Source organism: Manis javanica, chromosome 5 (genome assembly GCF_040802235.1).
Source record: "Manis javanica isolate MJ-LG chromosome 5, MJ_LKY, whole genome shotgun sequence".
Taxonomy (NCBI): domain Eukaryota; kingdom Metazoa; phylum Chordata; class Mammalia; order Pholidota; family Manidae; genus Manis; species Manis javanica.
This window is the reverse complement of record NC_133160.1, coordinates 130,121-143,413: the sequence shown is the minus strand read 5'-3', so window position 1 is coordinate 143,413 and position 13,293 is coordinate 130,121. Positions and strand designations below refer to the sequence as shown.

The 13,293-nt window shown below is 55.2% G+C and overlaps 1 protein-coding gene across 4 annotated transcripts in view; it reads left to right on the top strand.

Annotated features, from left to right (window-relative positions):
* MYT1 (myelin transcription factor 1) overlaps positions 1-13,293 on the top strand; it is a 118,678-nt gene that overhangs the window by 74,301 nt on the left and 31,084 nt on the right. For 3 of the 4 annotated variants that reach the window (XM_073236306.1, XM_073236307.1, XM_037006617.2), the window contains 2 exons: positions 7,032-7,086; positions 7,832-7,862. In XM_073236306.1, coding sequence (XP_073092407.1) covers positions 7,032-7,086; positions 7,832-7,862 — 86 coding nt within the window. Of the gene's footprint in view, positions 1-4,800; positions 5,151-7,031; positions 7,087-7,831; positions 7,863-13,293 lie in introns of those variants that run through there. The other variant, XM_073236305.1, reaches the window with a different exon arrangement.

Here is a 13,293-nt window from a genome sequence, read left to right as displayed (position 1 = left end):
GGCTTTGCTGCAGGGACGTGTGAGGTGTGTTGACCTTGTTTATTTCAGTCTTACCAAGTGGAGGCGGATGGTGCGTGGCCTGCTTATCCCTGCCTAGAAGTCACTGATGAAGGTACCTTAGGCTCCCCACCTGCCCAGGGATGCTCCCCCTAGGGTGTCACGTGCACTTACAGCCATACCAGGTGGGGGTGACAGCTGGCTTGGCGGGCATCCCTTCCCGTCTTCCTGATTCTGACCTGTCATTTCTTGACATGTCTAAACTCTCCATCAAGGACCCAAGCCATGACCCAGGGCCTAGGTTGAGGACAGCAGGAGCTGTGAGGCTTCAGGTGACGACCTCGTTTGAGGGAGCTTGTGCTTTACTCTCAAAGCCCAAGGCTTTACTCTCCATCTAGTGACTAGAATGTGCACGTTAATGGGTCTGTTGTAGTGTCTCAGTTCACACTTTCATTCCTGTAGGGCTATCGGTGCCCTGCCCTGCCGTGGTGGAGCCTGAGTCAAGAGGAAAAGTCAGGAATACCAATCCTGTTTTTATTTAAATATTTGGTATTCTGTTCACCATGGATTTTTTTCTGCATTAATGTTGAGGTTTTTAAAATATTGCATTAAACTATTATGTATCTTGGTCACTGAGTTTTTGTTTCCCCCTTAAATTTGCACCTGGGTGAACGAATGCCTCACATCCTCACCCCACCCTGTCCCTGAGCCTTCAAGCAGAGGTCGTGTGACTGGAAAAATCACTTGATCGAGGCCAGGGCCTCTGGGTGATGCATCTACCATTGCTGGAGGTGTGTAAGGGACCGGAGGGAGGCTGCTGTCTTCCAGGGGCTCAGGCATGACAAGTCCAGAGGCTGGCCCAGTGTGAGTGCCCCCAGCAGCATCAGCCCTTCCATGACTGTCCCATTAGAGAGTCATTTTCCTCCAGTGCGGGCCAGGAGGGCCTGAGTTACTGTTCTGAGCAGAGAAGCCAAAGGGAGAGAGGGCCAGAGAAGGCGGGAAAATTAGGGATGCTCAGCTGTATAGGGGTACCTTCCTGCTGAGGAGGCTGAGAAGGTCAGGTTGCAGAGGGAGTGGTAGCCATGGGAGAGCAGAGCATCACACAGCCACGAGGGAGTGGTCCGGGGCAGGAGGTGGTGAGGTGAGGAGCTTAGGGCCAGCAGGGCAGGGGGAGCAAAGGGATTCTGTGTGGGAGGCACGCGCTGCCTGCCAGGCCTCAGTTCAGCACGCAGCATGTGGACAGCTTAGAGGTGGGTTTGGAAGGGAAGCTTGGGGGCTGTGGGCTTGGGGGAAGTGCTGGGGGTTGTGCCTCTTTTGGTTAACTTAGAAAAGGAGAAGGCATTTGTGTTAGGTCCTTAAATCTCCCCTTGACCTTGAAGAATGAAACATTTGGGTCTTAAATCACATAGTATTCAGTGGAAGACTAGAGATATGCAGTCCAGGAATGTGTTGGTCACATGGACATCCAGCCAGGCCTCCTTCTTGCCACCCCGCATGGGCGTTCATGATGAGGGAGGGAGGTATCACTGGGCGTGGCCTTTCTGGCTTGCCTCACCCTGATGTGGTCAGATTTCTATTCCTGGGTATGTAGAAAATTCCATTTATGTTGGAATTTCAAAGAGATGGACCCAGACACGGCTGCTTTATCAGGGTGTCTATTATATAGCTTTAATTTTTAATTTGGGGGTTGGGGTGAGCCACAATCCCATGCTTAGAGATGTCAGAAGAACCCCTCCCAAGAAATGTGTTAAAGAATGCTCCATGGGGTGTCCTTTCTACAACCCAAGGGGAAGGCTGGTCTATTCAGTTGCCAGTAGGTTGAACAATGGGTAGAATGTCAGGAGAATTTCAGACACGCAGTGGGACACCCTGAAGGGGGGACAGAACTGTCACTGCCCGGATCCAGGGCTGCTGTGATGGCCATTAGGGATTTGCAGGGGTGTGGGCATGTGGTCTGGCCTCAGAGATCAGAGAATAGGAAGTGGGCATGTAACTGCTCGGAAGAAGGGGAAGCTGGGAAGGCTGTGCAGGCAGGCAGCAGTGGACAGACTAGGGATGGAGCTGGGGAGGACTCCGTGGGAGTGCCTGGGGGGAAAGAGGGTATAGGAATATGGTGGGGGCCATGGATGTGCCCCAGCAGTCTCTGTGCACGGGCTACCTAGCAGCGGTGTGCGACCTGGCATTGCCCTGGGTGTGCACAAGTGAGAGGAGTAAGACAAGCCCAGATGGCTGCCCTTCTCCACCCTCTACTGAAGAAAGGGGATACTGGGAAGGTGCTCCTGGAGTCAAGAGGGTGGGTTTTGGCCAGTTCCCTGGCACCTCCTTTCCCCTTCTTTATAGGCAGGGCCACTTGCGGCCTCCTGGGAGTCAGTGGATGCCCCCGCTTCATCCAGGTCTTCTGGGAGGAAAAGTGCATCTGCCCTCCCTCAGGGGCACTGATCCATACCATCTTGTGGCGTTAAAAGATCGTCCTGAGTCCATTCTAATTCTCCAGCTTTCTAGCTGTGGGAATGCATTTTAACAGCTATGAAACACTAAGCCATCCTCAGCCCAGGGCCAGGGGGAACGTCCCCTGTGGTCTCAGGGGGCTTGGAAACCCCACCCGGGTGAGGCTCTGGTCTCGGCTTGACCTCTTCCAACTGCTCCGGGTCACCTTCCCCAGCTCCCGAATCTCAGAGACGTTTCCAGCTGTCCTCATTTGTCTGTCCATCTGTCCTTACGTAATATGTACTGAGCCGTGAATGAGGCCATGGCAATTTGCTCTCTGCAGGAGACAATGACCTTGAAAACATGAATAAACTAGCTTATTTCAGATCAGATGAGGACTGTGAGGGAAACGAGCAGGCACAGGTTGGAGGGTGAGAGAAGGGGTAGGAAAAGGGAGGCACAGGCCTGACCCCTGAGATGTGCCGGCCGCCCCCGCGTGTCGCGCTCTCCAGGTCTCCCCTCCCTAAATGTCCCCAGTCGTCACTGATACATTGAGCTTCTCCACTCCCACGCAGGCTCCCAAGTCTGGGCAGGCAGCCCCCTCCCTGACTGCACTTGAGCTCTCTGCTGACACCCCTCTTTCCCTGGAGTGAGGGACCTGTGACCTTGGGCAGCGAGGCTGGTCTGCTTGGGCCGGGAGGTCCTGCAGGAGCTGGGGAGCGGAATGGGGTCTCGGCTGTTTGGGGTCAGGCTTCAGCAGGTACCCTTCAGCCTTCCGCCATCCATGCCGAAGGAGAAGGCAGAGGGTGGGGAGGAGGGAAGCTTTTAAGCTCTGAAGGCCTGGGCAGAACCGAGAGGAAGAGAGAGTGGCAGAGAGATGCACACTCACGTCGACAGAGAGAGAGAGAGAGAGAGTGGGGATAGGTGGGAGAGCAAGAAAGAGAAGGAGAAGGACCTCCTACAGAGACCCCCATGGACATGGAGACAGGTGGGCGTACTTGGCCTCCGGGGATACAGGCGAAGACCAGCACAGAGCCTGCTGGACATCACCGGGTGCCCTGTGAAGCCTCTAACTGGATAATCTTGAACTCTAAGGAAGAGCCTACCTTCTCTGCTCGCTGTAGGCTGTGTGTCTGGATTCTAAGTGCATTTCTTACAACCACAGCCTAGGAGTCCAGATGAATTTACAGCTTTCAAGGCTCTTTGGTCCTGGAGTTTGTAAGCATCCAACTCAGGGAGCTCAGGGTCGGCAAGGATGCTGGGCGGGCGGGTCTGAAAAGGGGCTGGTCTTTGCGGCGTGTCATTGTGAGGACTGTTTACATTTAAGAAGGGCTTACATGATTGATCTTGACTTTACTAAAAAATACAAAGCAGAACAAAGCACTAACACTCTCTTGAGTGAGAATACCATTGTAGATACTAATAAAGAAAGTAAAATGGAAGGGTGAAGAGACAGTTCTCTCCAGATAATAGATGTGGTGAAATGGGATGTATTTGCCCTTGTAAATTATTCTCCTCCCCACAGTTTTCATGTTGAAGAAAGAACTATTGAAATATTAATTAGAGTGGAGAGACGGTTTACAGAGCACAGGGACACGGTCCTGGTGGCAGAATAAAGTCGTGTTGCAGAAAGAGCGCTGATGGTGTTCTTGAGAAGTCACTGGCCCCAGAATAAGAATGGGGATTGAGGGGTGCTTGGCTGGGACAAAGGGGCCTCTTCAACCTCAAGGTGACAGGCCATTCATTTATTCGTGGGCTGTACAGAAATAGGGACTTGATTGGTTTGTTCTTGGAGCAAGTGAAGGATTTTTAAAAATGAATCAATGGAAAATTGGGAAGTTCTGCTTGTGTTCATGTCAGTGAGTGGCCTGTCTGTGTGTGGCCCTGGGGGGCTTCCGGCAAGCTGAGTAGCATGAGCCTGGGTGGTGCTGGGCTCCCGTGGGCACCAGTGCCCATCTCCAACATGCAGCACAGGTGTCAAGGGCACGAGGACAGCAGAGACCCACCCCCACCCCCACCCCATTGCTTTGAGCTCTCCGAGAAGGGAAACAATGTATATGAGACATGAATCAGGACTTGCTTTATCACTGCTTCGCTCAGCTGCTCTCCACGCAGCCGCCACTGCTGGTTTCAAACAGCTCAGAAATCGATGTTTCCCTACCTTGTTGTTAATGTCCTGAGTTGTCCTGCTCTTACAAACTGTCTCATATTAAGGAGCTAACCCTGATTTTTCCTCCCATAGTTCAGTTTTTGTTTTTTCCTTTTAAAATCAAAGCTACATGCACTGAAGAGAACTTCTCACTTATTGACCATTTGATGCAGATAAATTGCAAATGGAAAGGTGCTGCCCAAATGAATGCCACAGCTGTTAGCCTCATCAATGGGCGCTCACAGTCTGCACGCAGCGCCCAGTACGCATCCCTGCAACCCTCTCTATTCTCTGCTCTTTGAATAATTTATCTGCAGGAAATCCAAATTGCCAAGGCACGCTTTAACCTAGCAGAATGATTGCCAATTTCCTTGGGAAAACTGACAAAAAAAAAAAAAAAAGAAAGAGCTGTAGATTGCATTTCAGCTGAAAGCAGGCGCCCTGCAATCAGATGCATCGACTCCATTGTGAGGCCCGCGACCGAAGGCGCTGCGCTGCGGCTCCGCGCAGACGACATTTGAAGGCTTATAAATGTGATGAAGTCCCTTTGACACCTGCTCCTCTCTTCACTTTAAATGTGAGCCATTGGTCCATGGGGAACCTCCACTTTAAAAATAGAAATTACAGTAATTGTCTTCTGTGCTAGTGGAAGGCTGTAATACATGCACAGCCCGTTGCACTAGCCCGGCAGCCAGTAGCTGGCCTCTTTCATGAATTACCCCAGATTTTTATTTTTCTTCCTTAACAAATCACATAAATCATTGTATGCAGTACTGTCCATGGGGGTGGTTCACTTTGTAAATTTCATCTTCCTAATTGGGGGAATTTCTTGTTTCTTCCTGGGTGGCACTTCAGACTCCTCTCTCTTAATGGCTTTTAGGGACTAAAACCCCTCACCTGCTGCCCTCCCCCCATCACTGTCACTTCTTCCTCACCGTCTGGTTTTCCCTTTGGTAGCCTTGGCTACAGCTGGGGGCAGGTGGGATTGTTCCCTTCCTTCCTGACTGTGGGGAAAGGCGGTGAGTCCTGGCTTTCCTGGGGTGTATGGGACATGTGGGGCACACCTGCCTGGCAGAGGCCCCTCCCCACCTGGCCACTGTCCCTTGGAGTCATGGAGTGTGTTGGGGTTCCCATCTACCTCATACCTCCTTACAACCTGCCTGCCCAGATTTGTCATGGGTGGCACAGGTCAAGGACTCTGTGTGATGACCTGTGGCCCCTGGGGACACTCCCCAAGCCCTGTCTGTGACCGTAGTCCCCAGGCTTCATCTTCCGCGGGCTCTCCCTCAACTCCATCTCAGGACAATGTGGGCTGTGTCCCCCATGGGACTTGGTTTGGGGCAGGGAATGTAGGCGAGAGGGGGCACTTTTGGGCTCAGGCAGGGGGGCCAGAGGATGTGTGGGGCCAGGGCTGTGCAGGCTCCACTCATCCTCATTGGCGAAGCAACATCTCTGGGAGGGTGGCCTGTGGTCCAGTCCAGATGACCCCTGGGCCTCCATTCCTGCCTTGGCCTGGCTTTCGCCCAAGACTGCTTCCCTCCCCTGCAGCCAGGCCGTCCAGCACAGTGGCTACAGGCACTTGGCATGTGGTTGGTCATACTCAGCTGTGCTGTGAGTCAAGGAGACATGCAGGGTTTTTAAGAGTTAATACAAAACAAAGTCCATTCATAATTTTTTATAATAATTGCTGTTGAATGGTTATGTTTTGGATAGATTGGGTTAATTAAGTAAGGTTTAGTATTAGATTAATTTCACCTTCTTTTTTTTTTACATTTTTAATGTAGCTATTAGAAAATTAAAAATCAAGTGTGTGATCTGTTTCCACTGGGCAGTGGTACGCTGAGGCCCCTGTGCCTCTGGGAGCACGCATGCTTCAGACATCCCCTCTCACCTTAGGGATAGTCAGGCCGCCTCTCCTGGGGACAGCATGTCGTATAAATCGAAGCTGTCCATCTCTGGCTGCTTCAGGTCCTTGCCACCTGCTTCTAACAGGATGTCCCTAGCGTGTTAAGGACACTGGCCTCCATGGGAAGCCAGGCTCTGGGCACAGTGGGGTGCCTGCAGCGGGCAGCCTGCCCTGGTGCCTGGGCACTTGCTGGCCTCAAGAGCAGTGAGTGGAGCTCCTCGGTCTTTCCAGGAGACTGCGTGTTACAAAACCCCAAAGGAACGAAGATCTGGAAGGTGGGGCGGCTTCTTCCTTGGGCATGAACCTGGGGCAGCAGAAGGGCAGGAGCAGGAGATGGGGGACACCCCACGGCTGGTGGCCTCTGCCCCGAAGCACCTCCCCTTGCCTGCTGCTCAGGCAGGCCCTCCCTACCCTGTGAGCCCATTCCTTCCGTCCCAGATTCGCCTTCACCAGCAAAGCTAAGCCAGAAAATGGCTGGAGGTCCCTGTGGAGCCCTGGAGGGTGGCTCTGTGCTGCTTTTCCAGTTCACATCGCAGTTGTTTTTGCTTGCAGATGAGTTTAGAAAGTGAGGATAAGCGAGCTCGTACGCGATCCAAGACCCTCCGAGGTGAGTGCTGCCCCGCTGCTGGCCGGGCCCGGCCACGAGCGCAGGTCCTGAAGCTGTAAATGCCTCTTCACTGACAGTTTCCTCATCAGAACAGCCACCGCCAGCAACGCTCAGGCCCTCTGCTGGGCCCCGGGGGTCTAAGGTCTGGTGGCTCAGGCCTCTTTTGCCTCCGGGTGCCTGAGAGGGCTGGGAGGGACCTTTGACCCAGACGAGCTCGCCTGGGTGGCAGGACGCAGGCACAGCTCCTGAGAGTAGGAACACGAATTCAGTGGGGAGTCATTCTGTCTGGGAATGAAAGGCCGCCTGTCTTTGCTCACCAGCCTCTCTGCCTCCCAGGGTATCAGTCGCTGGGTGACCTGGCAGTGGGGTGGGGAGAGGGGGCAGGGCCCTGCTGACCCCTTGGCCAGCCTCGCCCTGTGACGCCACAGGCACAGCCGGGAGGGGAGCTAAGCTCCTCGGGTTGCCACCCAGTCGGACCCCTGAGTGTTTCTGCCCCGGTGGCCCCATGGCCGAGGGCCAGAGGCTTGGCCCGCCCATCCCGTCCAGCTTTATCTGCTGGCTCCTGTTTCCAGCCTGGAGCCAGCCACCTGCTGCAGGGAGATCCCACATTCCAGGAGCTCAGGAGACACGGGGTTCAGCTCTCACTGGGTTGCTGCCACTCTGCTCCGTTTGTGTCATTAGGGTGATGTGCCTTTTCAATTCTGACTCCTACATGTTTCCCTGTTTCTCTCTTTCTCTCACCCAGTGCCCCCAGAGCCCGCAGGTGCTGACCTCAGGTAAGAAAGGCCTCTTGCTAGCGTGGAGCATTGCCCATATCTATGACCCTACGTGTTCTAAATGTCCCACATGGGGCACTTCGGATTCGACCAACAGTGGCCCTGAGCCCCTGCTTTCCCTGACAAGGCCCCTTCTCCTTGCGCTGTGTCCTGCTGTCTTCCCCTCTGCCCTCCCCCACCTCTGTCCTGGCCCCACCACACAGCCAGCCTTGCAACAGGGGCCTAGATGTGCTCGTGTCTGGTCACCACCAGGACCTGACTATCCCCACAGTCCTTGGTCGGCGGCCAGGTGCTGTATTAGCAGGCTTTCACAAACACTTCTGCATCGCACGGTCTGAAGGCCCACTTGTCCAGAGATGAGGAAATAGGCAGTTTTGTGTCCTGATCCTTCTGCTGGTTGAAGACGCAGACATGGCCAAGCTCTGTGGGAGCCCCCGAGGAAGGGAGGGCCGTCCGTGGTAGCAGTTTGCTGGGTTTAAGCAAGAGGGGGCCAGACCCTCCTCCCTGGAGTCCGACTTGGCCTTGTCAGCTGACTCCCATCCTGGGGTTGGCCAAAGCCTTCGGTGGGGAAGAAGGTCCCGAGAGAAACCCTGTGTGTCAGGGCTGTCCTGGCGCCACCCCACACAGCCTTCGGGCCGCGGACTCTGTGGGCCTGGGCTCCTCCTGGGGTCTCTGGGGCCAGCCCTTGGTGCCCTCTTGCTCAGACAGAGCCCCAGTGAATGTTGTCCAGGCTCCAGTTTCCCCCTTTTCTTTCAGGAGGGGTAGTGCTGGTGAAGTCTCAGAACAGGAAATGTGCCAAGAGAGAAGGGAGGTGGTGCTTGTTGAGGGTCACCAGTGTGCCAGGTGGGCACCAGGTGCCCCATTCAATTTTCACAAGCTCCTTGTGAGATGGGGCCATGCTTGAGCTGCAGCCCAGATAACCTGCCCAAGGCTCATTCATCCCTGGTGGGGTGAGGGGCTCTGAGTCCTCCTGCTTTCCCCCATAGCAGCTCTGGTGCTGAGTACACCACGGTGCCCCAGGACCCACGCCCGAGACGGCTGATCTCTGGCCTGCATCAGGAAGAGACTGTGCCCATGCCGAGGGGTCAAGCGGTGACAACCGCCTCTTGGTGGAAGTTTCTCTGAGCTTCCCGGCACCTGGATGGGGACAAACAGAACATTTTTGTCACCGAGGGTCAATGCCGTTCTTTCCCTGCCTGCTCTACCCCTAGCCCAGGGTAGCTCTCTGCACAAGACTGCACAGTTCCAGGGCAGAGGCTGCTTCCTAATTCTTAGGGGTTAGGATTTCCATTAAACTGTGAACAAATCTGAGGCTAGGACCATATGATTCCTTACCAGATAGCTTTTGTATGGATAATCAGAAAAACGAGAGGACCCCAAGTGTCCCTGGCCCCCTCCAGCCCCTGAGGCTGGATGAGGAAGGGGCAGGGGTGCAGGCGGTAGGCTGCCTGCTCGAGCCCCAGGCCTGGGTCAGGCTCAGCAATGGCTGCACAGCACAGTCTTGATGCCAGGCATTCTCATGGAAGCACTGCCTGGTGGTGTTAGCACCCCATTAAACCCAGGCTCAAAGGGTTGAAGTTCTCCCAGCCAGGAGAGCTGGACCACATGCTCTCCTGCCCAAAGCACAGTTCTGGTCACAGAGCAGGAGAGGGGAGAGTGGATGGCAGCCAAACCAGGCCCCTGGAGGCGCAGAGCGTCCTCTCTCCCTGGAGGGGAGGTGTCCTCTGCTGGGCTGTGCCACTGGAGAAAGTGCTACATGGTGCTCAGAGGGTCCAGAGCGCTGGGTGGAGAAAAGGCTTCCAGGAGGAGGTGCCACTTCCCCCAGGCTGTGTGACATTCACCTGGGGACATCTTGGGGACAATGAAGGGGAGGAGGCTGGACAGAGGACTCCAGGAAGCTTTGGGTTTTGGTTACAGCAATTGATTTTGGCAACAGATAAAGTTATGGAGCGAATTGGAAAGGCAGACCAAAGAGCTAGTCTCCTTTAGTCCACCAGAGGCGGTCTCTGGTGACTTTGAAGAGGCAGAAGCAAAAATAACTCTCAAAATAGATTTTTTTGGAAATCGTCTGAGAGAGGACGCAGCTAGAGCAAGCAAGAGGATTACGTGAGGGCCTGGAGTTTGTCTGCCTCCATGAATATTGTGGTCTCAACCTATTTACTTGGTAATAGGGAGACCCTTACATTTTTTTTATGGAGAAACTAGGGATAAATGCATTGTTATTTAGTGTTATAGCAACGGTGTCTTCAGCACTTCTTCAAGCTTTTGGGAGCGGAGTAAAATAGAATAGTTTGTGCCAAGGGGCAAGACATAGTCCTTCCTTCCTGTGCTCAGAACCACCTGCTGGCCGCGAGCTGTGCGTGGGGATATGGTCTGTGTGTGCGTGGTGGCTCTCGCAGCCTCATTTACCTATAGGAACGGGCAGGTTCTGCAGGCCGGGGCTGCTTCCTCCTTCCCCAGCGCAGCACAGCTGTGGTCAGACAGGCAGAGAAGACGGCCCTGGCGCGGCTTACACAGTGGGTGCCAGCATGGGGAGGGAGCTCATGGCTGTGACCTGGGAGAGGAACGTGATGATACCAGAGAAACTCACACGGAAGTTGCCCAGTTATGGTAGCTCTGCGTGCTGGACTCCTTCGGTGGACAAGAGACACCCCTTTGTGCCAGAATTCCGCGGCCTGCCTCCTGCCTCAGCCTGCCCCTTCCCTGGCTCAAGCAGAGCTCACAGGAAGACGCTCATTCTCTGGGTGGTGGCATGTGGTTGCTATGAGGTGAGCTGGGGAGAGGATCAGCCTGGGCTGAGCAGGACTCAGCTGTCTGTCCCAGTTCTGGGTGCCACTTCCAGCTTGACTGTGCCCTGACTTTAACTCCGAGGGCCCAAGGGGACACAAGCAGATCTGCTGGTCTGCCTCACACTGTGAAGGGCGGGCGACATGTCCATGCCTATTTCAGTCAGGGCCCATGTGCTTCACATGACCTCAGGGCTGCCCTGCTGGAGGCAGTGGTCAGGCTGGGGACATGGGGGCCCTGCCTTATTGGCAATTGGAGTGGCTGGATCCCTTTTGGAGCATTTTTGGGGCATCTCCGAGTTCTGGGAGAGACGCCTGTCTGTAACACCCATGTCCTGGATGCCTGCCTGGCTGCCCATCCTCACCTGAGTACCTCCCCTTTGAGCTACTGGCCAGCTCCTGCCCAGGGGTCATCTACCTGCCTCCAGGGGCCTTTTGGGGGTGGTCGTATGGGGCCCCACCTGGGATTTGGTTCCTCCCAGCCTTGCCTCAGCTTCCCTGACACCAGTGATTATGTTTAGGTCCCTCAGAGTGGCCACCTGGACCTGCTCCTCCCTGCTGACTGAGAATAGGGCCCCCGCAGGCCCCCTGCCTGCCCGTCTGTCTGCCCCGCACAGAGAGCCACCTGGGGCATTCAGTACTTGGCCGGGTCAGCTCTTGCTCCAGGCTGAGGGTGGCTCCAGAGGCCTGGATGCATCGCTGCTTCCTCACCCTTCCTCAGCCCTGAGCACGGGGAGGGCATCAGTGAACACAGCCTGTGGGCGCTCCCAGGGGCCACATGAGGCACAGGCCCTTGGGGCTCTGACGGGGTCTCCCTTGGCCGCTGCACGGGGATCAGGGCCCAAGGGGTCTCCAGCCGCCTCTCACAGAGGGGCCTCACTAGCGCTGCATGTGTGGGGCCCCAGCTGTCTGCGCTCTCTGAGGCTGGGGCTGGAGCTGCGGCCCTCCAAGCTGGAGACCAGGGACCTCCGGAACCGGTGGTTGGGGGTGTGGCATCGAGCAGGTGACATGTTTGGGGGCAGTGCTCATGCCCCACAGGCCTACAAGGCAGCTGTCACCTAATTGCCTGATTAACTCAGTGATTAATCGACTAATTAGGACCTCAGCTTCACATCCCCAATAACAAGGAGCTTTTGTGAAAAGCCTCAAAGCTCTAAAGGGAGTGAAAACAAGGCACAGCGTCTGGAACAGACAGGGTGGGGCAGCCCTGGCTCTGCCTTCTGGGGAGGAAATCCGCAATAAAATGTGGTCTGTCGACCCCACCCCCATCCTGTTTCTCCCCTCCACCCTCTAACCTTTCCTTTCTTCTTTTTAAACACAATGAAAACCCCCACCGAGATCAGCCGTACTGGCCCACACCCTGGAGGGCTGAGGGACCCGTCCCTCAAAGGCTGCTGGTAGACCCAGGCAGACCCTGGCTGGGCAGTGAGGGTGGCCCTCAGGACAGCTGGGCCCCATGGCCATCTGTGGTCAGCCCATGACCAGTCACGTCAGAAGCCCTGGGGTTTGGACAGAGATCCAGGGCTTGGACACCAAGAGCCTACAGGTATCGATGGTCCTGTACGGCTCCCTTTCCAGGCTCTGGGGCAGCCTGATTCGAGGTGGGGAGCTCAGACCCCAGACGCTGACCCTGTAAAGAGCAAGGTCTTCCCATTTTGGTCAGGGCCCCTTGGGGCAGCCCCACCCAGGAGGACCTGGGGTCACGGTCCTGCGGGCGACCTCCACGGGTTCTCTATCACACTGGGCAAGTTTACTGCTCCATGAAATGGGGTGACTGCAGCATCTTGGAGTCCTTGGTCTGTAGATGTGCCCAGTGGACCCTGGGCTGACACTACACACAGGCCCCCCTGCTGCCCTGGCAGCTGATTCCTGGGGAAGTGGGTTGGGGGCATGGTCTGTGCCCATGATCAGAAGTTTCTGGAGCTTCCTAAGGTTTGGTGCTGCGAGAGGCAGGTGATGGTGGAGGGTGAGGGACTCCTGGGAGCTGTACCTCTGTCTTGGTATGCTTGGTATGCTTGCCGCCATGGGTGGGAGCTGCAAGAGCCCCACAGAAGTCTCATGGGCAGCTCTTGGCTCATTGGCCCTCCTGGCTTCGTCTCCCTGCAGGGATAGCTGGCACCCTCACCAGGATTAAGGTTCTGGAGTTTGGTCTTCACTGCCACATGTGCTCACCCCCAACTGGAGCCTCTGGCTCGGGCCAGGCCTGCATGTTCTCACAGCATCATTCCTTCCTGGTAGTGCTGGCTCAGTGTGCTGGGCAAAAAGCAGACCTGGCAGGGGCTGCAGAGACCACCAACATCAATGGCACAGCCTTGCAGTGTCAGTGACAGCCGTGGGGAATCCCAGTGTCTGTTCTCTGCCTTTGGCCGGGCTCAGGCGCTGGCTCCGGGGCCACCTTAGAGGGTGCGGAAGCCTGGTGGCAGTTTGCCTGCAGTGGGAAAAACTTACCTGCAGAAAAAGAAGCCTGATTAAGAAGTCTTGATCTTATACATACAGACTTTTAATTAAACGCACTCATAAAATTGTAATAGCCATTCATTTATTTAAATGGGTTGAGTTATTTCATTCATTTTTAGCTCAGTGCAGGAAGGCATTCTGGGAGGAACTGTTTGGTGCCAGTCTTCTCCCCATGGCAAGGTCTGGGT